Below are 27,016 nucleotides of genomic sequence, written 5' to 3' on the forward strand. Positions count from 1 at the left end.
TAACGTTGTGAGACGGAATTTATAGATCACAAAGCGATTGAATTCCTGCAACAGTCTGCGAAATGGTTTCCTAATCTGAACTTTTACTGTTTCACAGTTCCAACAAGAAGACGGATTGTCCTATTTCGATCATATGAATTTTAAAATGTTTCATTATCATGGTCGTGGAGCTTATGATATCTTACACGGATCCAGTAAGCGGAGGCGCCAATCCAATAGTTCCGTTAGGTTGGAAATACAAGTAGGTTGGTTGGTCCCATGTTACTACGATCTCTGTACCAGAATTAGCTACGGCTGCCACATTATCACCAGCTACATATAGATAACAAGAAAACATATGAAATAAAGTAAAATACAACGGCATGGCAACTTTATATGTGTCTCGTGACAAAGATGAAATAAATAATTTTTCAAATATAAGTTTCACCAAACAGTAGTCCAAGAAGGCAGATGTTCGTCCACCATTCCGTCCATCCGAAGCCGTAACTGAGACATTGTCTAAGTATTTAAATGTCAAATGGCAAGGTTACAGAAAAATACCGCAAGTTCGAAGACAAGATGGCAGTGTGTTCTTCTATCGCCTATATATAGAGGATATTTGTTTGTTTTGAGTGAATATGGAATAATTTTCACTGAGAAGAAAAAAATGGCATCAAAATTTTCGCCGCCAACAGAATTTGACTTTTTAACCACATAAATGAAAGGATTGGCGAGACAGATTTCTTCGATTCCGTTTGGCCTGAAAAATAACGAAGGAACAGGGCGAAGTTCAAGTTTCAAGTTTAATAAATGCTATGGGAATGGAGGCAGAAAACATATTCAAGTCATTCAATTTAAGTGATGCAGACTCAAAAAGTTTTGATAAAACTTAAGACAAATTTGATGAATATTATGTTCGAAAAAGAAACATAATTCATGACAGAGCAAATTCCACCAAAGGAAACAAGAACCTGGAGAACAAGCCGAACAATTTATCCAAAGCTTTCATGAGATAGCGGACGGATGTGATTTTAAAGATAATAAACAAGACTAAAAAAGGGATACAATTTTAATTGGAATTATAGATAAATAATTATCACAAAAAAAATGCAGTTGAAAAATGACTTGAATCTTGATGAGGTCATGGCATTAGTTCGACAAACTGAAATGGTGAAAAATCAATTTAAAGAACAATCAGGAAGTCCTGAAAATATCGAAGAAGTTAAAACATCTCGAAGAAATTCACAACCGTTGGGGCGTCAATAACAGAGTGACACAAGAAACCATAGGAAACGTTTCGATCAGAAACCGGAAAAACAGGAAACAAGATGTACTAGATGCAACCGGAACCACGGGCGAGGGAGCAGTCGAGCCTACGGAAAGACCTGTAGAAAATGCGTAAAAATAAATCACTTTGCAACAAAATCCGTGCAAGAATTAAATGACACACAAAATTGTGGTAGTGAAAACCATGAAAACTGTGGAATTATTGATTCTATCAATTAGAAATAATATAATAAACATTTAGAAATAATAGAAAATTTCTCCTGAGAGCCTTTGTTCTCACAGGCAAAGACCAAACAAATTTACTTAGTCGAGGGCCATGTTCTGCAATGAACTTAATACGTCGTGTAGATGAAATTCCGTAAAATGTATCTGGTCGTACAGGCTTGATTAATTGCAATCCGGTCAAAACTGAATGAACGCCAGACGCGATACCGTATTCAGTCACAACAGGGCGCCGTTTACCATTTCCATTACTCCCGAAAGTAGAAAAAAAGAAATGGCGAGAATGGTTGAAAATGGTATTATAGAAGAAATCTCAGAGCCCACATGGTGTGCACCCATTGTCCCCGTTCCAAACGCAAACGGTGATGTACGAATTTCAGTAGATTTCAAAAAAACTGAATGAATCAGTGGAGAGAAAGGTCTTCATGCTTCAAAATATTGACGACATATCACCAAAACTCGCTGATATGACTGTACTTTCAAAGCTAGATGCCTCTAGTGGTTTCTTTCAAATACTGCTAGATGACGCGAGTTCGAAACTTACCACATTTATAGCCTCATCAGGTCGGTACGCTTATAAACGCGCCCCAATGGGTTTGAACCTCAGTCCAGAAGTGTTTCAAAAGAAAATGTCTGAACTTTTATCAAGACTTAAGAGTGTTGACGTAATTATGGACGACATAATCGTCTACGGTATGGATATGTCCAAGCATGACTCAAATTTAGAAGCAGTATTGAGTAGAATTGAGATGTCAGGTCAGAAACTAAATAAAGAAAAAATGCTTCTTCAGAAAACGTTCTGTTGAGTATTATGGTCATATAATTAGTACCACTGAAATCAGTCCAGATCCCAAAAAAGTAGAGGCTGTAACAGCCACCTAATGATAAAGTAGGATTGATAAATTGTCTTTTAGATATGTAGAAAATTTATCCATCATCATGAGTCCCATGACAGATCTGCTCAAACAGGATGAAGTTAGGCAGTGGGGTCCAAGTTAAATCAAAGCCTTCGAAATGGTCAAAAACCTATCACAAACGAACCCATGCTAGTCTATTACGATCCGAAAAAGCCAATAGTTGTGGCTGCGTATCAATTATCGTCAATTCGTTTTATACAAAAATAGCGTAACAACTTTTAATAACTTTATTGACTTAGCACTACTTGTTATTCTGAGGAAAAAATAGTCCTTAATGTAAACATACCTATACATGTATATTTTTATTCGAGTCAATTCACGCATGTACTTTGAATAACATTATCTTGTTTGACAAATGACCATCTCAAACGTATTTTTAGAATGTTGAAACTTCAATATGCTTGCTGCAATAAACAGAAATTCTTTTTTTCTTTACAATTAATAATGACGCCTTTATATGAAACTTTAATACATTAAGTATTTGATCAGAAAAATATATGAATTCCCCCTCTCTGCTTGAAAGTTCGTTGAAAGCAAAACTGTGTATGAGCGTCCAGAAAATAACATCCATGCCATGGACACATTCTTTGTTGAATCTTTCAATAACACTTTGAATATTTTTCAAGATAAACGAATCGGTGCGTTCGGAGATACAAAATATATGCTAAGATGTAACATGGCAATTCTCCATTGGAATGAAAATGTTGGATCTAACAGACTTACACATACTTACAGGGACAATATATCGGCACGACGGATGAATAGAATGTTTGGCTGTAGACATTTCTAATGACACAGTGTGAAATGTGTTATGGGAACAAACTTCATTAATTGCAGATAATTCTGATTATACATGTAGTATAAGAACTGTGATTTGGGAATATATAATTCCCCTTGTGTGGCCTAAATACAGTTTCTTTTACTTATAATAAAATCCAGCAATAAGGAGTTATCATTGTTCAAAATACACATAATTTATCATTTATAAAAGCTAGGTTCCGGAATGCATTTTCTTTTAGTTTTAATAACAAATTCTGCAATGATGAGATCTAATTGTAACAATAAAAACTTGATTTATTAAAATAATAAAAACACTGTTTTATCTTACCACTTTGTTTGTTTAACCTTTATTTAATCAGGATTTCTGAACTCGTTATTAAGATGAGAACTGGTTTGCTATGAAGATGCAATTTTATACTGCACGGTAGCTACACAGAAGATTATTATGATAAACAGAAGCAAGTCTATCAATGGTCCAGTCTTGCATATTGGCCCTTACCGCCAATACGCAGACCTTATCATCTCCATAAGCCACATACCTGGCATAAGAGTGTCTTTAAGCTATCAGCACTCGTAAGCATTTTTTGACTTAATACATGTACAGATATCCATGATACATATTCGGATAGACCCCTGGATAAGAACAAATCTAAGTCTCCTTTTCAATAAAAGAAAATGAATTGAGCGGGAGGCTGAAGCAACACAAACATTCTTGTTTAATTTAATCTCTTCTTCTGCAGGAATCTTGAAACGGAAATATCAAATTTAGGATATGCTTTCTTCATGTTTTTATGTAGTTAGTTTCAGAATTACATAAAGTTCCCAAGCCTATTCTAGAGCACTGCCATTTATATAATCTGAAAAGTCGATCCTCGGAATCACCGAGGACAAGGCAAACAGTGAAAATTGCAGGCTCTGTTTGACTGAGTCTGTTCATGAGCAGCAATGAAAATTGCAACACTGCCCACGCCACCAAGCACCGGCTTAGGCAGTATTAAATGCAGTATTCAAATTTCAAATATAAATCAGTTGACATCAATGATCACAAAGGACCAGAAAATATAACAATGTTCAATGAAATGAATTCGTGGCGACTTTTAACGGCCGCCACACAACACTTAAACACCCGCTTTTGTGAAGTAAATATAATTTAGTAGATCCCCCGGTTTCACCGAGGACAAGGCTAACAGTGAAAATTGCAGACTCGGTTAGATTGAGTCTGTTCATGAGCAGTAATTCAAAATGCAAAGGTATTTCTATGTTTAGCTCTAGCGGACCCTACAAGGTAGCCAATGTGCTTTTTTAAAATAAATTTGGGAAATGACCTTATAATGATGCTATAGACCAAGTTTGATCAAAAACGATCATACTGTTCAAGTCATTTAAAGCTATTGCTATTTTTTAGCTCTAGTGGTAACAAAAAGGGGCCAAGTGCCACTAGCCGTAATCATTACTGTCCACCACTTTTGTTTTTGCTTCACTGAGAACTAGGCCAATCTTAAATATAATAAGTAACACACAAGATATAATACCTAAAAGGCAATGCGTAAATGTAAGAGGAAATTAATAACACGTAACACTTAATATTTCATACGTAAGAGGTAATGTGTAAAAACTAAAACAAAATGTTCCTAATAGTATTCCGTACATTTTGCGTTGCTTCGGTCAGTGTATAGAAAGTGTTAATGTGAACAGGGAAAGAATTATTGATTAGTAACTTCGGTTAGGGATGGAATATCAAGTTAGGAATGAGCTATTTTCACACAAAATCTGATACTAAGGTATCCTACCCAGAGACTAAGGTTTAGTTGCGTTTTTGGGTTGTTTAGGACAAGCTAAATAACATGTACTTAAAAATAAAATGTTTTTGCTCAAAAACTTCTATTAGAAATGAGACGGAAAAAATGTTTTTGAGGGCGAAACCTTTATTCCGTTCGGAGCAGGATACTAGTTCGCTGAATCTGTTTGTTAATCTGCATTGGGGCTTTTTATATTATATTCTCATAACGAGGTATTTCTTGAGAATAACTGAATCATTTACAACATTAAACATCCAATGCTCAAATGTATTTTCCTGCTAATTCTCCCAACATGAATCAGAGATGGATGACAGATGACTTCAAAGTAGATGATGTACTTACAACATTGATAACAATTGTTTTACTTGAAAATAAACGATTCACATACATCATATCAAAGTATAGGTAATTCACTTACAGCATTGAAAAAGTGAGGCATTGTTGTTATCGCTACTGAAGTAATATGTAGAATCATTGAGCAGACTATAATCAAAAGTAATTCCATTTGCTGCCGTTGGGTACTGGCATTCTCCTCCAGTTATAGTGCTGGCAACGTCATGGAGGGTGGATACTAGTTGACATTGGCAGGCAAGCGGGTTGCTAGTAAGAATCCTATAGATAAAAGATGGAAATCAAAAACTGGCAATTATTTCGGACAGAGAAGCATCATGTGTAGAAACTGAAAACATATCACAATTTACTTCTGAAAAGTTCATTATCTTTGGTCTATTTGTAAGAAAAAAACGATTTTCAAAGTAAGTTTAACCTTAACATTCAATATTATTAGAGCGGCATGCCAATAGATCGTTCGACAAAAAAAAAGTATTTTTAGATATCTTGAAAATAAATGCTATATTTCTTAAGAAGGCTTTAAAACTTAATTACTGACAAACTTTATGTTACGGAAACACATGAGAATTTGCTGTTTTTACTACTTTTACGATGAAAATCGAAAAGCGTTTGTCACGCTTTCACTCCAGGTAAACTGTCTCGATTATATATATCTATATTTTGAAGTCATTATTCACTACTTCAGCTATAGCGCTATTGGTTAAGACGACGGGAAAATGTCTTTATTGCCGCGGCGGTCCGGGGTTCGATTCCCGACGCGGTCATCTTTTTTTCTTGATTGTGAACTTTTAAAATATTTTAGAAACAAAAATTCATATTCTAATGTTCATAGTATAACCAAACTTCAATTTGAAAGAAAGCTTATTTTTAGCCAAATCTGGAGGCATGCTGCTTTAATATTTCGCTTATCACAACAAATATGAAACTAACTGTGATAACTCACTAGTAAAAAAAAACAGCTGTATTCATGTCAGTAAATTTGGAAATTTCTTTGATATTTTATTGAATAATGGTAAAAGTTATTGACTTTAACAACAGCAAGTTAAATGTCAAAATGAATGCTTACAGTGAAGACAAAGAAGTAAGACTTGAAAAGGCTTCAGTGGCGGCGGTTTCGATGGTGTTTGAACTTAGATCAATAGTATCCATGGATTGGTTGCCAAGAGCCGGAAAATGGTTAAGAAGGTTGTTTTGCAAGTAAATGAATTGTAAGTTTGACATGGTATCAAATATATCTGTACCAACCCGTTCGATAACGTTGTTTCCAAGGAAACTGGAATAATCAAATTTGGCGATTACAATATATTTACATAAACATGTTTTTATATACGTGTGTTTATAATGAGATGGCTTTTGAAGTCTTTAATTCCATTATGTTTTGTTCTATCAAAAATAATCGCAAATAACTTTCATTACCAAACATTTCGTTAAAGAGATGAATTAAGGTATATCAGAAGCATGCATTACATCTTGTAACTTGCTAAAGGTAGGAATAACACCACAAAAGTGTTTTACAACAAAAGTCCGTTAAAACACCTGACACGGTGCAGTGGGGGGTTGGACAAAAATAAACACTTCATGTATCATTATCACTGAACAAGCTAAGCTTTAAGTTGATGCAATGTAACGTGTCTTGTACTTACATACTTTTCTAGTACCCAGAGATTAGTAAAGATACATTTTCGTCATACTAAAAACATGCTTTGAACATTTGTCTGAAATGACTGAAAATTAAGTAAGCCGTTTCTGACAAGATCTTTTTCAGTTTTCCCACTTGGAAAGTTCTTCACTGAATAGATATTTTAAAGGTTTTGATAGAGAACCGTATAAGGAAGAACAAAGTCATCTATAACTAAGTTCCACCAAAAGTTTTTATATGAGGTGTAAGAAAAGAGTGGAGGGACTGTGAATATTCAAAATTATACAAATCTCAGGTGAGCTTTAATGGGTTAGTACTGAGAAATATTGATATTTTTATTCCCCCCTAATTTCTAACTGCCCGCCCGCTTAGCTCAGTAGGTAAGAGCGTTGGTCTACGGATCGCGGGGTCGTGAGTTCGATTCTCGGGCGGGGCGTATGTTCTCCGTGACTATTTGATAAACGACATTGTGTCTGACATCATTAGTCCTCCAACTCTGATTCATGTGGGGAAGTTGGCAGTTTCTTGCGGAGAACAGGTTTGTACTGGTACAGAATCCAGGAAAACTGGTTAGGTTAACTGCCCGCCGTTACATAACTGAAATACTGTTGAAAAATGGCGTTAAACCCAAAACAAACAAAAAAACTAATTTCTAACTACAATGTCATTTGTCAGAATTGGAATTTGAACAGAAAAAGGCAAAAGCTGATACAAAAGTATCAGGGCAATGAAAAGCCTTGGAATAAACTAAAAATGAATTAACAATATGCAATATAAGTTACTACATTATAAAACACAACATGCGAATCAATCTTTAATCTAAAAGCGCCTTTTTCCGGCTCAAAATACATACAGATATTCCAATCCTGTGAGATCGGTAAATAAACCCGACTGAATGAAATCGATGCTGTTCCCGGTCAAATATAATCTCTTCAGATTTGTCTGTCCGCTGAAAGACCCATCCGGAATCAGCGACAAGTGGTTATTTTCAATGTATCTAAAAAGTTGAAATAAAAATTCTAGGTATAACAGTATTTGTTTATTCAGTCAGTAAGCTATCCTAGAAAGTGTTGTATATTCAAACATCTCGTTAGAGATATACCCCCTCTTACCGATCATTCCTCTGTTTTTCTGCATTATCTTATCTTCCCTTTATAATTAAGCCTAACAGACACCAAACATCATCCTCAGATTAGCTGATTTTCAATAGTTTTTGTACAAAATGGAAGAAAAGAAAGTATGAAATATTTACAGACAATGGTATACTTGCATTCTATCTGGATTTTGTGAAGCTTGGATGGCTTGAGGGTATACTGTCAGATCATTGTCATTGAGGTAAATGTATCCAAGAGCTACATTATCAAAAGCGTCTATGCTCAAACCGGTGATATTGTTATTGTTGAGGTAGATGAACTCTCCGACACTCGACGTTCCTCCAAACAGTGGCCCGGTCACTGTTGCTATGTTATTGTCCGCAAGAGTCCTTCAAAAGTATAAGAAACGATATCCTGATGATAAAGGTCATTATTTTCTGAATAACTATAAATTGTGTAAAATTACCTGTATTGAGAGAACAATTGTAAACAAAGACCACCTTTTCATTTTCCATGGGCGGCTTTTACAGACAGGTTTTACTACAGACTGAATAAATTATATGAATATAAAAAACCCTACTTAATTACAGTTTGTTTAATTTCGCCAGATCTTTATTCATTTTACACATAGATATCATTCAAAAAGTGTTTTGTTGAATAAGGAAAGGGCTTGACACTATTGTTTGAGAAAATCTGTGGCATTATGGATTAAAAAACTGAGTCAGTCCTAAAATTGTTGAACTTCTTAAAACTATCTATAAACAAGTATCAACAAATGTCAATATTTTTTTAAACATTCTATAATTTGGACACGTTTTAAGTCTTTCAACTAAACTAACCACTTCTTTTAATCCTTTTAATACTTTGTTACAGCAACCCTTGATTATCCTTCATTACCTGAGCAGCGAGCGAGCGCGTGCGCGTGTATGCTCATTGTTATTTTCAGTAACTACTAAACTGGACTATGAGCATTCTCAGTGTTTAGGAGAATACAAGAAACATACGATGTTTCATTTTCAGAAGCTTTCTTAGCTCTTAAGTTTATACTTGACTTTTACACGAGTACCCAAACGTTAGTTATTTTAGTAGGAGGAATAGAGTCTTGAACTCACGAGCCCTGGTTTCTGTGCTAAGAAAGTACTACCACTTGATCAGTGCGTCCGACCTCTATAAGATCGATTTATACATGTTATGCATGTATATGTATACTAAAGATGGATAAAATCTCCAAACTTATTGGATAGCATTATGTCACCTAAATTCAAAGTAATAATTGATTAATTCCAACAAAAACGGCTAGCTAGTTCAACCAATTTATCAAAACGTAAAATTTTTGTTTTGTTTATTCCGTGTATGTTTTGTGGCTAAATTTTATGATCTTTGGTTGAACTTCGGACAAACAAGACTGTTAACTTCTGAATTCTAAAAAGTATTTAGTGAAGCTAAAGCAGTCAAATGGAAATGTTAACTGCTACATTCTAAAAGCAGTAGAAACTAAGGCAACCAGACACAAATATCATTTTATATACTATGCCCCAGTCACACATACGGCGCGGATAGCTACGTCTGGCTACGGATAGAAACGTAGTAATCCGTATCGATCCGTACCTGAGCCGTACCTTAAAGTAGTAATCCTTATCAATCCGTACTAATCCGTACGGTTCAAGTACGGATCGATACGGATTACTACGTTTCTATCCGTAGCTAGTCGTAGCTATACGCGCCGTATGTGTGCCAAAATCAGTCATTATTCGAAATACTATATAGACCCCAATGACTCTATAAACAATTTCTACCTTGGTTTTTCTATAAGCTACTTATAGGCGAAATTTAATTATAATACATCATTGAAAACTTAAGTTATTGTGCGAATCCATATTTTTCTAATTTTAGCAACAGCGGCCTTGACATTGATCCAAATGATCCCAAATGTAATACCAAGCTTCATCTCCTTTATCATCTATCTACAGGCCAAGTTTGGTATCAGAAACTTGTTCTAAACTAAAGTTATTAGGCAGAAACCAAGTCTGACGCCCGCCCAACGACATACTTTTCCGTAAAAATCTGGTTAAAAATCTATGTGTGAAGACATTCTAGAGCTCAATAATACAATCCACTACATAAGAATAAACTTGCTAAATGCAAAAGACCATTAGACGAATACAAACAATCAGACAACTATATATAAAAGTGGAAGTTATAAACTCTGAACAAAATTAGTTTATCAGATATTTGAAACTTCTTACAGGTTTCCACTGACAACAACATCAAAGAATGCTTCTTCATCGACTGTGGTAATGCCTACATTGCTGATGTCTATATTTTTTGCAGATACACCGTAGAGCGCCATAGTAGGTAAAGTGCTTAAGTACATATCGTTGAGGTACATGCTTTCTGACAGAGAGACGTCTGTGAACGACTTCCGGTTCAGTATTCGCAAGTTGTTTCCTTGAAGGTTCAGGTATTTGGCTGACAATCCGTTAAATGCTTCCGTGGCAACGTTTGTAATTTTGTTATTAGCCAGTGATCTTGAAAATACAAGGATAAATATTGCAGTCTCATGGTACATTTAGTAAATATTCTAGTAAATACACGTACATGAAAAAAATCATTAACATTTTAGTAAATACACGTACATGAAAAAATCATTAACATTATAGTAAATACACGTACATGAAAAAAATCATTAACATTCTAATAAGACACGTACATGAAAGAAACCATTCACATTCTAGTAAAGACACGTACATGAAAAAAGATCATTAACATTCTAGTAAAGACACGTACACGAAAAACAATCTTAATGTACAATCAAGTAAATACAGTCAATTTTTATTACGTACACTGAGAAACAAAATCTACATTTCGAAAAAGCACATGTATAATTATAGAATCATTGTATACCCGATTCTTTCTCGCTGATTAGATTAAATATATCTTTTGTTATTACTATAGTTCAGAGTAGGGTTTTTTTTCAGAAAACAATCTTTTAACCGCTTAAAAATAAAAGTATTTCTTAGAAACAATTACTGTTATAGTTTTGTTATTTTATTAGTTACGGCTGAATTTTTTTTAATTAATCATCATATTCAACATACAAAACAAACAAAGCGTTTTTTCTTACAGATATTCTGCAACAGCGAGATTCACAAATGTGTTAGTCTCGAGGAAGACAAGTCGGTTATTAGTAAAGTCCAATGTTCCTTGCAGAGTACCTCCAGCATTAATAATGTTGAGGTCTGCAAAGTCGCCACCATTTGGAAGTCTTGTCAATACATTGTTTGCTACAGTACTAAAAAAAAAACAACATCTTGTGTAAAAAAGTAATATCATAATTAAGGATTTTTTATGTAAAATCCGTCACTTTAATCCCAATGTCATCCTAATATTAGATTATATATCTTCTTCTACAAGTTTCTTGTATTTCTTCTGGTCAAGAGACGACACTTTCAGACCAGATACATTCCATATATGGTAATGTTCTGACATGAACTGTGATCTAACAAAAATGGCTGCAGTTTCGCTGGCATAGTTGAATCAAATAGTATTAATTATAGATCCAGCAAGAGAATATTTAGTGTCTTATTGCCATATTTGCCCTGTCACGTACGTGACATATAGAAAGACTCACGTATGTGACAGAGTCATTTACGTGACATATAGAAAGAGTCACGTATATGACATATAGAAGGAGTCACGTACGTGACATATAGAAAGAAAGGAAACTTATCATTATGAGATTTGAAGGAAACATTATAGATATTTTTATTTACATAGTTTATGAAAACTGAATAGACTTACAATCTTGTCATAGAAGTTATGTGATCAAAGGTGCCGTCTTCTATGTATCCAATATCATTGTCATTGAACAAAATATCTCCAGACAGTGGACAGTTTTCAAAATGCGGCTTGAGTAACTGGGCGATATTGTTATAGGCCATTTGACTGAAAAAATATGTACGTTTTAATGATTAGATATTAACCTATGTTAACGCATCCTACAATATGATGAGAAGATTGTTACTGGGATGTAATAGGAACAATAGATAGTGATATCTAAACCCTTTATTTTAAAAGGATTCATAATAAACATAATTGTTATTTGACATCTAATCTTAACTGAACAGAGACTATTGTTCTCTATCCAAAAATAACTGCCTGATACTACAGGCGCTCATATAATATCAACATCATAACAGAAGTGCTTACATTTCTACCAGGGAAGTACAGTTTGTAAAAGCAGACGGCGGAATGTAATCTATGACATTACTACTCAGCCACAAACGTTTCAGATTTCGTAAGTTGCTGAATGGAAATTGGTGGGTAAAGCGGAATTCATTGTTGTCTAGTTTCCTGAAAATAAATTGTTTCGTAATACGTAAAAGGTATTAGAATTATGGTGAAAATAGATTCTTGAACATAATATATAACGTTGTATTAGACATTTAAAAATTAATGTTCTATAATATTATTAAGATATATTAAGAAATGAAAATGCATATAAATTACAACTCTCCTCACAGCAAGATTGTACAAGAAAACAAAGAAAAATATCAAACAGGGAATGCCACGCACCAAATGCGCAGCCTCCTCAAAACGAACCCCCCAGCACGCAAACGCGTGCACCACACACACACACACTCAAAGCTTACACATCAGGACAAAACGAACAACACACACACACACACTCAAAGCCAACACATAAGGACAAGACGAACAATAAGCATACACACACGCGCGCACACAAAGTCAACACACAAGGACAAAACGAACAAACAAAGGAACACAGTGGGGCACCAAAAATACTTACAAATATTCAATGTCTGCATTGAATACGTTGTTTTCTATGGCTACAATTTTATTTCCAGTCAATGTACTGAAACAGAAAGTAAACAAAAATATGTTAGCCTTCTTTCAACACAAATAAATGAGCTCATCTTTTGTTTTAATCAGATTAGTTATATCTCATTTTATCTATTCAGATTCATATGCCCCAATTATGGCTTATCCTAAACGAATGCGTGTGTAATTTTGTACGCTGCAGCCTTAGTCTTTAATCTGATGACCTAAAATGATTGTGTCATGTCATGTACAGACCTATGACATTTGAAGGTCATAAGCTAAAACGTTCTACTTAGTAACCCCATAAATGATTGAGGTCATTTACTGACCATAGGTAATCATTCTCTAAAGTTTGACTGCCCTGGGTCAAGGCATTCTCTTGTAATTGGTCGGAAACCTGTGCTAAACCTAAGAAACTGTTAACCGGCAATAAGAAAAAAAGTATTTCAAATTTCTCCAAAGAATGGACATAATAAGTACAGGTGGTCTATTGACCTAACCTGCCATTTTCAATAGCCAAATTGTATTACGCAAATGTCACTCACAGTGTAGATAAAGTTGATAGGTTGGTGAATGTGCCAGTTTCCAGGAACGTGATGTGGTTAGACTGCATATATAACTGTGTTAGAGCTGGAATGCTGCTCTTCAACGCATTTGGTACATACTGTATCAGGTTGCTTCCTATATCTCTGAAATTGTTAATATGCAAGCATTAAAGCGCGACGAAACCATAGTCAGTGATAGCATTCCAATTCCCACAAAGTCCATGACCACAGTCATTATTCCATATTATTATTCTCATACTGTCCATTATTCTCTTACTACTTGTTATTAAACCGAATATCTTTGCCTCATTCTGTTCTTTAAACTAAAAAAGATTAAATGATACCAAGAGAATGAAAATCACATTAATAAACTACTTTTGTCAAAACTGTACTGACAATAGATAGGGAAAAGCAAGAGTCTTACAGAAGGTCGAGTACAGGCAAACACTGAAAAGCATCATCGTCTATATTATCATCCGTGAGTAAGTTACTGTTGATGTACAAGTTCTGTAAATTCGTCAGGTTGCAGAAGTCATACTTCCCTATGTGTGTAATCAAATTAGCATGAAGATACCTGCAAATAGAATAACACGGACAAAGCATTGTATATCATATGACAGACCTTGTCTTAGCACAGATAATTACAGTACACTACAGAGAGTTCGATCCATGCACAACCATAGTTCCTCATCTCATACAGTAACGCAGCATTTACACACAAATCAATGTCGCAAAAGAACAGACAATTACACTAACAAATGGTGACGGTGTAATCAATATGATAGATCAGTAACAGTAAGACTATTATAAGTATGACATTTCACTTACAATGTGTGTAAAGCGGGATAAGCAGCGAATGGCGTAAATATCAGCCTCTTCTTGGAGTATAAGAAATTCTGGGAGGTGGGAAACGCTTCAGATCCATACTCCGTCACATTCGATATCGCGTTGTTGTCTGCAAAACTGTAACAGCAAGATGTACAGTAATTTAATGGATACTTAAAGATAATATCTTCTTTAAGACGCATTTGTCTAAGAATGAATGTGATATTAATTAGGTAATGTGATAGTGTAAAATGTATTGGTTGTTGTTGTTGTTCAGAGGGCCGCATTTAGAATTAAGATGTATCATCTGTACTTTTTACTTATTTATTTCTTCATGTGCTACCTTCTGAAAATAAAGATGTTATCATTATTATTACTTTTTATTATTATTATTATTATTATTATTATTATTATCATCATTATTATTCCTTCAGATAACATTAATTTCAATATTGTTTGAAATAAGCTTTAGGGCCATGTGGACTGAACTAATGGAACAATCTTCAGTTAAGGCAGCAAGACAAAAAAGTTAGACATTGAAAATATTGTATATTATAATACGGGAAAACTGAAGGTTTTTCCGTCTATATAATAGATAATTTGAACGTGTATTTGTCAAAGTAACCCTATATACCGTTCGACTTTTTTCAATACCTTCACCGTTATCACTGTTGTTGTTTTCTTCCCACAATTCCCGAATTGCGGAGCCGCGAAGTTCACAGTAAATAATTTTAAGAAGACATTCGATAAAATAAAATTGTTTATGAACAATCGTAAGCAGAGCTACCGGCGCTATTTCCTTAAAAGAAAGCAGATTATTCTTATTCTATCGTATTCTAACGAGCTGAAAATTCGCGGAATCGGTGGGGTTTTTTTTTGGTTTCGTGTGGGAACAATGTCAGTAATTCGGTTGAAAATAGATGCTAATTTTCCCATTTTAGCGCAAATTCGTGTAGAATAAAGTGCTTTAATCACACCTTTTCACGACAAGGATACGTTCTGCATTAAATGCGACAGTTCTCATGTTCATAAGCCCCACGTGGCAAGTTTTGCAGATCGACAACTAAACGCAGACAAGAGCAAATATTCGCACTTTTTAAGCGTAGCAGACCATAACAGACTGGCATTCAACCCCCTATTTTCTTTTCATTTTTTCGTTAATTTGTTATAGAATATTCATGAAAAATAGGTGCAGAAAAAAAGTTCTATAAAGATACGTAAATATGACCTGAAGTTGTCGTATTTTGTAAGAAACAAAAGAGGATTTGAATTACTGACCTTCAACCTTAAAGAGCTGAAAAAATACTTTTCTCGAAACACATCACAATTAGAGTTAATAGTCATAAATCGGTTGTATATATTATAAAATTGTGTTTCCGATGCAAAAGACATTGCAATAATCTATGTATAGGATAACAGGATAATGTAAGTTCAGGAATTACACAAGTTTACTTATCAGAAGAACATTAAATATCTACATTGAAAATTTAAATCACATTTTTCATATATTCCCCCGAAAAGAGATAAATTTCTATTCATCTGGTTTCTATGATCTTAATAAATATGACAAGCAGTATAACATAAATATTTTAGCTGTAAGTGATTCTCTTCATCTTTATGATGTAGAAGATGTAATCCTTTTTCTATAGAATATAAGTTTTGCCTAACTGAATTTTAATTTTACTGTACTGTTAGAATCCCTAAAACACTGATATTACGTTCAGGAATTATGGATTATCATTAATGCAAATAATTGTGTTAATAACTTAATAGAACATTAAACTTTATAAAAAGAATCTGTAATACCAGGTATTGCCATTAAAATACGATAACACAACTTCTTTAATTTTTGGGGGAGCACTGTTGATTTCTTAAGAGAACTCTGCCATTTAGATAGCACCTTATTTCATTCTGGTTTCCAATTAATTGTGATATCCATTTTCTCTATAAAAAGATAATTTTTTTAAACAATTTTTCTATGTTTGCTATGAAGCATGAATACTGTCAAGTCTGACTTGATGTTGCACCCACTTCATTCAAATGCGCTGATGCCATGAGGTTGAACATGACATTACGCAGGATAAATATGTATTTTTAACTATTTGTAAGACATGAACTGAATAGAAACTTTGCATTGCTCGATTCAGAAATTTGTACTCAAGAAAAAGACTGACAGCAAAGGCATGGTCGGTGGGCCACATAGAGCCAAGTGTATATATGTATATATTTGGGACTAGATTCTGTGCACCAAAATATCACTTTGATCTAAATCATGAACACCATTTTCCATCGTCAGTCTAGTCTTGACACATTTGACGAAATGATTAGATCTCGTTCAATTAAACCAATCATCTAAAAAAATGTCTTTGTTCATAATTTCATAACAAAAGCAAAACCGTCATGCTTACAGTCAAAACTGAAAATAAAAAAGAACAATTTATGCAGAAGAAAGAAAGAATCTGTATGAATAGGGTTTCCCTTCAGATAGGCAGCGCCTAATTTCATATTATTTTTCTACATAAAAATATATTTAGTGCTTATTTCTTATTTAATTTATCAAACACTCCTTTATATTTTTATTCAATGTTCAAAGTAGTAAGCAAGATGCTTTTATCATCCGTAAACTGACTCCGATGATTACTATGCGCATAGTGTACTGGGAGAAACCCGAACAACACCGACTGAAAAATGTACCACGAATTTTCAACTCGACAGTATACATGATATTCATTTTCTTTTCACGCGTCTAACCGTGATGCGACGCTGTCGCTCTGCTATTTAGACTTAAATTGTTCTTACAAAACTATATTTTCGGAACTTACATTCTCTCTAATTTTGGATATGAACCTTCCTCTAAAACTTGATGAGGGAACGTCGACAAACTATTCTGGCTCACAAACAAGTTTATGAGTTCATCTCCAATGTTGGTCCAAGCATCATAAGCTATTGATGTCATAGGGATTTTCTGAGAGTGTAATCTTAATTCCATCAATTTGGGAAGATTCTCGAAACTTTTTCTGGGCAACGCAGATATATTGTTAGCATGTAAGTCCCTGAAATATATTAATCATTCAATTTAGAAAATATCAATGTTACATCTGGTACGATAGTCGAGACCAAGGTTACTCCAAATACAAAAATGCAGTATACAAACAAGGGCAAACAAACTTCCAAGACAACCATGCAGTATACAATAGTATAAAATGGTATGATATGATATGATATGATATTATAATAATGTATACATTTTTCATTTACGACTGTCGAGAACATGGAAACTTGAAATACAACAATACTGTTTATTGAAATATAAAAAAAAAAAAACGGGAAATTTCAAATACCACAATACAGCTTTGCATTAATCAAACGTGAACAAATATACAACAAGTACAGTAATGCTGTATACAAACAAGAACACTTACACAAAGAACACCATGCAGTGTATAAACAGGACTACATATCTGTGCGGAAGGATTTAAAAAACTACACCAGATTGGCGGCCATGACAGATGTCGGTTGAAAATTTAAACATGGACTGAATTCTTTGATGTGTAGCAAAAAGTTAATCGTTGATGATAGTGTTTTTGTGTGATATATTGACTGTGATAGTATTATTCTTCAGAAATACAGAGCTGTCAGTGCTGGAACTATATTGTGAAATTCGCAATTGTCCAAAAGTGCTATGCAGCAAAGAACAATTTCATATTCAAGCTAAAACACGATTTCTTCAATAACAAAAATGCAATACTCAAACAAAAGCAAAACGCCTTCAACGAAGACAATAATCAAACAAAAGCACGGTTCTATCCATGAAAACAATGCAAAATTCAAACAAAAGTACGGTTCCTTCAGTGACAACAATCTAATATTCAAACAAAACCACGGTTCCTCCAATGAAAACAAAGTAATATTCAGACAAAAGCACGATTCTTTCAATGACAACAATGTAATACTCTAACAAAAAGCATGATTCCTTGAGTTATAACAATGTAATATTCAAACAAAGCACAATTTCTTCAATGACAACAATTTTATATTCAGACAAAGCACGATTATTTCAACGACATTAATGCATTGTAGAATATTCAAACTAAAAGTACAATTCATTCAAAGACAACAATGTATTATTCAAACAAAGCACGATTCCTTCAATTACAACAATGTAATATTTAAAGACATGACATTACTTCTTTCAATGACAACAATGTAATATTCAAAAAAAGTACGATTTCTTCAATGACAGCAATCTACTATTCAAACAGAAAGCATAGCTCCTTCAATGGCAACGATGCTGCTTTCAATGACAACTATGTTATATTCAAACAAAGAAAAACATGGTTCCTTCAGTTATAACAATATCATATTCAAACAAAGCACGATCTCTCCAATGACAACAATGTAATATTCAAAGACAACACAATTTCTTCAATGAAATCAATATAATATAAACAAAAAGCACGATTACTGCAACATTCAAACCAAGCAAAATTTCTTCAATGACAACAATGTAATTTTCAAACAATGCACGATTTCTCCAATGACAACAATGTAATATTCAAACAAAAACATTATTCCTTCAATGACAACGATATGATATTCAAAGTAAAACATTATTTCTTTCATTCACTACAACGCAATTTTCAAACAACAAACGAGGCCTTTAATGACGGGAATATTCAACAAAAGCACGGTTTCTTCAGTGACAACAATGCAATATCAAAAAAGCACGTTCCATCAATAACAACAATATAATATTTAAACAATAACACGCTTTCTTTCTTTATGACAACAATATAATATTGAAATAAAAGCACGGCTCCTTCAATGACAACGATGACATATTTTCAGACAAAAACACGATTTCTTTCAATGACAACATAGCAATATTCAAGCAAAAGCACAATTTTCTTCAATGAGAAAATTCAATATCTAAACAAAAACACAGATCGCAATGAAATTTCCAAAACAAAATTCAAGTAAAATACTTACAAGTGCAGTAATTCTGGCATGTTAGAGAAGACATTCACGCTGATGGTTGGCAGTGAATTTCCATGAACTTCCCTGCAAATAAAAACAAATGACTAATTTAAGTTTTTAATTTCCCTTGAATATCTTTCATTCACTTTATGGAAATTCACGACCGCAACGTCATGTTATAAGTATTACTAATGTCGTGTAAATCGTCTTATTTATATTTATTTATTTTGTTGGGTTTAACGTCGCACCGACACAGTTATAGGTCATATGGCGACTTTCCAGCTTTGATGGTGGAGGAAGACCCCAGGTGCCCCTCCGTGCATTATTTCATCACGAGCGGGCACCTGGGTAGAACCACCGACCTTCCGTAAGCCAGCTGGATGGCTTCCTCACATGAAGAATTCAACGCCCCCGAGTGAGGCTCGAACCCACATCGATGTCATTGTCTCAGTTAAGGCCAACTTATGTTCTCGATGCTTCCGAGGGATCTAATTTCCAGATTTTATTTACTTCACAACAGCGGGTGTTAAGTGCTGTGTGACGGCCGTAAAAAGTCGCCCCGACTTCATCTCAGTGTTGTTATATTTTCTGGTCCTTCGGGATAATTGATTTCAACTCATTTAGATTTGAAGATTGAATACGGCTTAAGCCGGTGCTAGGGGGCGTGGGCAGTGTTGCATTTTCCATGACTGCTCATGAACAGACTCAATCAAACCGAGTCTGCAATTTTCACTGTTTGCCTTGTTCTCGGTGCTTCCGGGGGATCTACTTTCCAGATTTTATTATGTTATTTGTATTCAAATATATACAGATAATCATAAATGTTTACTTACAGAATTTTTAGATTTGGAAACTGGTCAAATGTGCCAGCCTGGATGAATACTATTTCGTTGTTACTTATATTTCTGCAAAAAAAAAAAAGAAATTTATGATACATGAATTCCTTGCCAAAACATAAACTTTTGTTTAGGCAACTATTCTTGATCATTATCTTCATTTGTTCCAAAACTGAAGAGCATTCACATGATAAAAATAAATATATAAGCGAGTAAAATATTACTGCTGATTTTAGAGATTTTAGTATAATAACATACAACTGTTGAACCAGTGCGAATGTGTTGTGCAACTATGGCGTATATATAGAGCAACATCGACACTTATCTTATTGGGTAAGTGGACTTATTGTGAAATATACAGACTTGTTTATAATGCTAAACACTTTATCGTAATTGGTCTCCGTATATCGTGGTGGTGATTAGTTCGTATATTGTGGATGTGATTAATCCGTATATTGTGGTGGTGATTAGTTCGTATATTGTGGAGGTGATTAGTCCGTATATCGTGGTGGTGATTAGTTCGTATATTGTGGTGGTGATTAGTTCGTATACTGTGGTGGTGATTAGTTCGTATATTGTGGAGGTGATTAGTCCGTATATTGTGGATGTGATTAATCCGTATATTGTGGTGGTGATTAGTTCGTATATTGTGGTGGTGATTAGTTCGTATATTGTGGTGGTGATTAGTTCGTATATTGTGGGGGTGATTAGTCCGTATATTGTGGTGGTGATTAGTTCGTATATTGTGGAGGTGACTAGTTCGTATATTGTGGAGGTGATTAGTCCGTATATTGTGGTGGTGATTAGTTCGTATATTGTGGTGGTGATTAGTTCGTATATTGTGATGGTGATTAGTTCGTATATTGTGGAGGTGATTAGTTCGTATAACGTGGTGGTGATTAGTTCGTATATCGTGGTGGTGATTAGTCCGTATATTGTGGTGGTGATTAGTTCGTATATTGTGGTGGTGATTAGTTCGTATACTGTGGTAGTGGTAATTAGTTAATATATTGTCGTGGTGATTAGCTCATATATTGTGTTGGTGATTAGTTCGTATATTTTGGTGGTTTTATGGTAGTAATTAATTCATATATTGTGGTGGTGATTAGTTCGTATATTGTAATGGTGATTAATTCGTATATTGTAATGGTGATTGTTCGTATATTGTGGTGGTGATTAGTTCGTATATTGTAGTGATGATATTGTAGTGGTGATTATTTCGTATATTGTAGTGGTAATTCGTATTCAATCTCTCTGTTGAAAACAACAACATAATTATTCTAAGCAAATTCACATCAACCAAACAGTTTAAAGGAAATATTTTAAAAAAAGTCTTCACTATTTCATTTCTGTAATGCACAGACGTATTTAGATATACAATGTCATAATCAACGTATGAAATATACAAAACAATATTTTGATACTTACAAATGTTGAAAATTGCTGGTTGCCAATGCAGCAATACTATTCCTGGACAATCTGCTTATCCTGTTACCATCCATTCCGCTGCAAGCAAGTATGAGCGTAAATTACATTTTTTTTATGTTAACAAGAATTTTTCTAGGTTTATATGAAACATATTTACATCGAAAATAGAATAATAAGATAAAATAGAATAACTATGTTACCATTTAACCAACAAATGTAACCATGCCTCTTTATTTAGGAATCTGGGTCTTGAATGTGACACAGTGTCTTATTATGGTGCCTATTTGTGCCAGATTACTTGTATGTCAACCAATGCATGACAAAACTATTGACTGGGCAAGAAAAATGACCGCGGGTATTATAACAAATAAAAGTGACCTTACCTTTAATGACACGGGGTATTTGTATTGCGCACGACACAGTCTGAAATCCCTTGATAAATGGCAGAGTTATTGACAAAACATAAGAATAAATCATAAAAACCTTTGACCTCCAAGCCTGACCTTGACCTCGAAGCTAAATGTATGAGTTTTACGTAAAACTTCTAATTATAGGAAATATTGATTAATTTCAAAATCCACTAATCGATGGGACACAGTTTGTCACGAATGGACAAATTCCATATCCGTTTCCGCTAATTGGCTTCAAATAAAATCTCAATAATAGGCATTTTTATAAAAGCTTAAAGCTAGGGTTACCCCCAATTTATAAAACTTATTGTATTTTACATAATATAAATTTGTGAAGCAGAGTTTTTATGTCTGTCTTCAAATCAATTTATACCTGTTTACTAGCAGTGTCAGGGAAAAATGCGCTATTGACTATAGAAATGTTCATAAAATAAATTTAAAGACATATATCAGAAATATGCGATCAAGAAAAGAACAGAGTAAAATGCAGTCAAACATTAAGGTTAAGCTGGATGTCACCATTTTGATATGTTAAGCTTTGATGACTGTGATACAGCCAGTTCTGAAAAAGGTATACTATGTACAAGGACGACCCGGGACTAAGTTTGAGAAGTTCAACAGAAAAAGTCATTTAAAGGTTTTACTTATATTTTTTAGCTCTGGTGACCCTTAATAGTATAATCTAAACAAATTAGAAAGAGACTACAGACGTTGTTCGGTGGAAGTCCATAAAGTAGTCTACGAGAAAATTATTTTTATTTTTCCCTATATTCGGCCCTGGTGGTCCCCAAAATAGCTAAACAGATATTTTTGACCTTTAAGGATGCTACAAACCGTGTTTGGTGTAGATCTATCAAGTCATTTATGAGAAAAAGTAGTTAACCGGTTTTAGGCTTTGGTCCCCTATTAATAGTCAAGCAAAACTATATGAATAAACGTGAGAGAGGTGTACACATGGATGATACTGACAAAGCTTAGTTCAAATCAGTTAAGAAGTTAAGAGAAGATAGCATTTAAATTGCTTTTAAGCTTCTTTTAGCTCTACAAACCCGTAAAACTGGCCAAGCGAAATCATCATAAGAGACATCCTTTTCAGGAGAGGATAGCCCAAGTTTTAACGTTATTTCAACAAAGATTCAGAAGATTTTAGTAAAACTGTTGAGGCAGGACGATGCACAACAGATGCCTTGTGCCAACCTCTATCAAAAGTTCACATGTAAAAAACGTCAGGGGAGCTTAAAACTGATATGACAAACTATGTTTTGAAAATCGGGTATTGGAGAATTTGTTGCCTATTTTTTAGTTTGATTTCTTTTCGATCGATAATGAGCCAACAATCTTGTTAGGAATTTCGAACGTACTACTTTTATGTGGTAATAACAACTAAAAGTACTTACAGGTAGATCAGGGAGGAAGTATCACCAAATATTGTGGGATGCATCTGTAACAGCTCATTATTACTAAAACTCCTGCAAATAAAATATTAGTTTCAGTAATGTCTATAATTTCATATTTTGATAAAATCATCAAGAATTTTTGCATGAAATCTAGTCAATTTTAATTTTCTAGCGTTTCATACGAATTGACTGCGTGTCTAAGTTTCAATTCCCTGTTATCATACTATCAGTATGGATATATATCTTTTGCTATGTTTCATGTAGATATTGTCAAAAGGTTTGTCTATAGCGTGTTGATAATGCGTTTTATAATATTAAGCAACCTAGATTTTGATTTGGCCTTTATTTTAACCTTTTGATTTCCAAGTGCGAAATCGTGAGCCCGGTGAGCGGCGACTGACCGGACGATGTTTGCCATGTCATCCATATATACTAACAGCTCATTCTGTGCCTTTGTTACATTTTTTGCCCTTTTCGTAACCAGTTTGTAACTGCAAAGCTAAATGATTGTTTATTCACTTACGCGATTCTAAGGTTCGGTCCGTCCACAAAGTTTTCTGGTAGCCAGTACAGCAAGTTGTTCATCATCGCCCTTTAAATCAGAAAAGAAACGTACTACAAGCTCTCTACAACAGTGCACTAAGTCATATATTACGAAGACAATTTGGTTAAACAAGTTACAAAATGTTTTGCTCCAGGAATCAATGTTATCATCATCTTAGAGTGCGTTTATACTTGATTAATGATTTGTTAGCTTTATTTTATTCTTTGTTCTTGTTGTTGATCTAGTACGTTATCGTGTAGCCATTAACTCGGATGCGAATGTGATGCCACATTGTTGTCATCCTTTGTAATTTTTAACATTTGTACTTGAATTCATTTGCTTATATATGTCACTATTGGGAAGGAGTATATTCTGATTCGCTGCTGAAGCAACCAGAACATTGTATATATTGGCTGAAAACCAGACATTTGTCTTATTTCTGGTACAGCTTTTGACAGTGTACCCTATTTCAGAACTCCTTCAGACATGTGTCCTAGTTCTGGTACAGCTGTGGATATTATATCCTATTTAAGACCTTTTGTGGGCATTTGTTACTATTGTGGATATTTAACCCTGGTCAGGTACTGTAGTGAGACTTTACCCATCTTTTTTGGTACAACAGTGGCATTTTATTATGATTATGCTAGTAGTACAGCGGAAAATTTAACCTGTCTTTTGAAACTTCTGTGGATAATTTACCCTATTTCAGAACTCTTGCGAACATGTGTCCTTGCTCTGATATAGCTTTGTACAGTGTACCCTATTTCGGAACTCCTTCAGACATTTGTCCTAGTTCTGGTACAGCTATGGATATTCTATCGTATTTAAGAACTCCTGTGGGCATTTGTCCTGTTTCTGGTACAGATGTGGACATTTTACCGTATTTCAGAACTCCTGTAGACATTTGTCCTAGTTCTGGTACAGCTGTTGACATTTTACCCTATTTCAGAATTCCTGCGGACAATTATCTTGGTTTTTGAATAGCAAAAATTCTCTATACACTTTCTTTGCAAGTAGTATTCTGAATGCAAATGATAATATTTATAAACTTTACATGATAAGATGTATATAGTACATTACGTACAAATACTGTATTGTTGTCGGCCACCTCCAGCCGAGGTGGTTGTCTGTGCTCATAGATATAGAATTGCCAGCCAGATTTCTAAATCCAATAAGAAAAAAGAATAAAAACAATAAAATATATTTCTGGTAGTCTAAGCAAGAATTTAATGGAAGATTCCTCCGATAATTCATATCAATATATTGTTTTGGTACGCCATTGTCTTCGCATACATATCGTGAAACTTATAACATAGATATAAACTGTTAAGTAACAGAACAGCGCACGAATTTTAATATGCACTAGTAAGGCTATCCAATTAGACATTTTCTGAGAGCGACATTTTTAGCGTCGCTTCAGGTAGAAAGCGACATTTTTATGATTTCTTGATGGATGGACGGATGCATGCATGCATTGACAGATGATTGGGGCTGGGGACGACTGTGGCGTATTTCTAATAAATTGTAAAGATGATTTTGAACAGGAATATATCTTACTAAAAAGTAAACACTTACACTTTTATAACAGCTGTCGTGGATAAATCCGGCACGCGGTTCAATGCTGTACCCTGGACGACACTGTAATATAAATCCATGTACTAAAATGTTGAATTGATCATGTCGTAATGAAACTCAAAAAGGAGTGTATTTGAATCGTGTATCTACAATGAAGCAACAAGGAACAACGAAACATAATTGATATCTATTTAATTATAGTTGCTGATTTGTCATATTGCAACCTCTATAATGACATTTAAGGGTCGTTTTATTTTTCTTTGTATCGTTATGACAAAAAACTCAGTTCACGACTGCTTTTTTTTTTGTGTCGATGCTAAGTCATCATAAAAAAGACAAGACATTTTAAGCCGAAACGACAGAACAAGAACAATAATAATAATAATGATAATAATAATATTGATAATAAAGCAATAACAGTGCTTCAGCATAATCGAAGAGCACTCATGCCCATTACAAGTATGTAAAAAGTGTCAGCGTATCATATACTGACAAATGTCACTCTTGTGTTCCATTACCCGCCATGTCATAACTATACAAAATAGAGCACTGTTTTCAGAACTGGCATACTCTTGCCCCATGATTAATACCCAAGTCACGTGATGTCTCAAAGAAAATATTTGAGCCGTTCCATGAGAAAACCAACATAGTGACTTTGAGACCAGCATGGATCCAGACTGTTCGCTAACAGTTTCTCTAATTGCAATAGGTTTTGAAAGCGAACAGCATGGATCCTGACCAGACTGTGCGGATGCGCAGGCTGGTCTGGACTCGTGCTGGTCGCACAGTCACTATGTTAGTTTTCTAATGGCGCGGCTCGTATGGTAAAATATGTGCTTCTTTATTACTACAAGGCAATAATGGAAATATGAAATCACGTGTCTTTATTACATCGATGTACTTACAGTTCTTGAAGACTTGTTAGATCTACGAAAGTTTCATTCTCGAAAAATTCAAAATTTGGACAGTTGATGATAGTTCTGAAAATAAAAATCAGTACAACTTTAGAGAACATTAATGAATTATGCTAAATTCAACGAAACAAATAAGCACATTAATACAATACCTTAGATATTTATCTTGCAGGTAAATATTATCAGTGTTTGCTATCCGATATATTTCTTTTTTGCAACTTAAATATGTAACAAAAGACAATAGATGCATCTGTCAGGTGAAGCTATAAAACTCACTTGAAAGCTGAAAGGTATTTTTGTCACAAAAACATATGTATTATGTCGCACCTACTGACCTATGTTTACCTTTAGGTTAAAGGTCAGTAATTCAATTCCTTCTTAGTTTCATATTAAACAAGAGCTGTCCGTAAGACAGCCAAGCTCGACTATTCGAAATATTGTCCCAGAAACAGGAAAATATTACCCAAAAGTGTTAAATATCAAAAGAGTTTTAAGTTTAAAAGGGGACATAATTTGACCAAAATGAAGGTCAGAGTTATGGGACTTGCTGCTATCAACTAGTTTTATAACCCCGAAGGCACATGTGAAGTTTCAATTCAATATCTGTATTAGTTTTGGAGATAGTAACTTGCATGTAAAACTTTAACCAGAATTT

The 27,016-nt window shown here is 34.2% G+C and overlaps 1 protein-coding gene across 1 annotated transcript in view; it reads right to left on the bottom strand.

The window, feature by feature from the left end:
• Nucleotides 1-27,016, bottom strand: part of LOC123536011 (uncharacterized) — an 82,946-nt gene that overhangs the window by 46,016 nt on the left and 9,914 nt on the right. Inside the window, exons 5-26 of the mRNA XM_053528651.1 lie at nt 26,353-26,427; nt 25,448-25,510; nt 24,957-25,034; nt 23,852-23,920; nt 23,329-23,400; nt 21,522-21,599; nt 20,091-20,162; nt 19,270-19,341; nt 17,103-17,333; nt 14,284-14,418; nt 13,880-14,029; nt 13,456-13,599; nt 12,879-12,944; nt 12,278-12,421; nt 11,870-12,013; nt 11,193-11,360; nt 10,315-10,596; nt 8,227-8,457; nt 7,828-7,971; nt 6,402-6,608; nt 5,403-5,596; nt 186-312 (exon numbers count right to left, since the gene is read on the bottom strand). Of these exons, the coding sequence (XP_053384626.1) occupies nt 186-312; nt 5,403-5,596; nt 6,402-6,608; nt 7,828-7,971; nt 8,227-8,457; nt 10,315-10,596; nt 11,193-11,360; nt 11,870-12,013; nt 12,278-12,421; nt 12,879-12,944; nt 13,456-13,599; nt 13,880-14,029; nt 14,284-14,418; nt 17,103-17,333; nt 19,270-19,341; nt 20,091-20,162; nt 21,522-21,599; nt 23,329-23,400; nt 23,852-23,920; nt 24,957-25,034; nt 25,448-25,510; nt 26,353-26,427 (2,946 nt within the window). The remainder of the gene's footprint in view (nt 1-185; nt 313-5,402; nt 5,597-6,401; nt 6,609-7,827; nt 7,972-8,226; nt 8,458-10,314; nt 10,597-11,192; nt 11,361-11,869; nt 12,014-12,277; nt 12,422-12,878; nt 12,945-13,455; nt 13,600-13,879; nt 14,030-14,283; nt 14,419-17,102; nt 17,334-19,269; nt 19,342-20,090; nt 20,163-21,521; nt 21,600-23,328; nt 23,401-23,851; nt 23,921-24,956; nt 25,035-25,447; nt 25,511-26,352; nt 26,428-27,016) is intronic.

This window comes from Mercenaria mercenaria, chromosome 17 (genome assembly GCF_021730395.1).
Source record: "Mercenaria mercenaria strain notata chromosome 17, MADL_Memer_1, whole genome shotgun sequence".
NCBI classification, from domain to species: domain Eukaryota; kingdom Metazoa; phylum Mollusca; class Bivalvia; order Venerida; family Veneridae; genus Mercenaria; species Mercenaria mercenaria.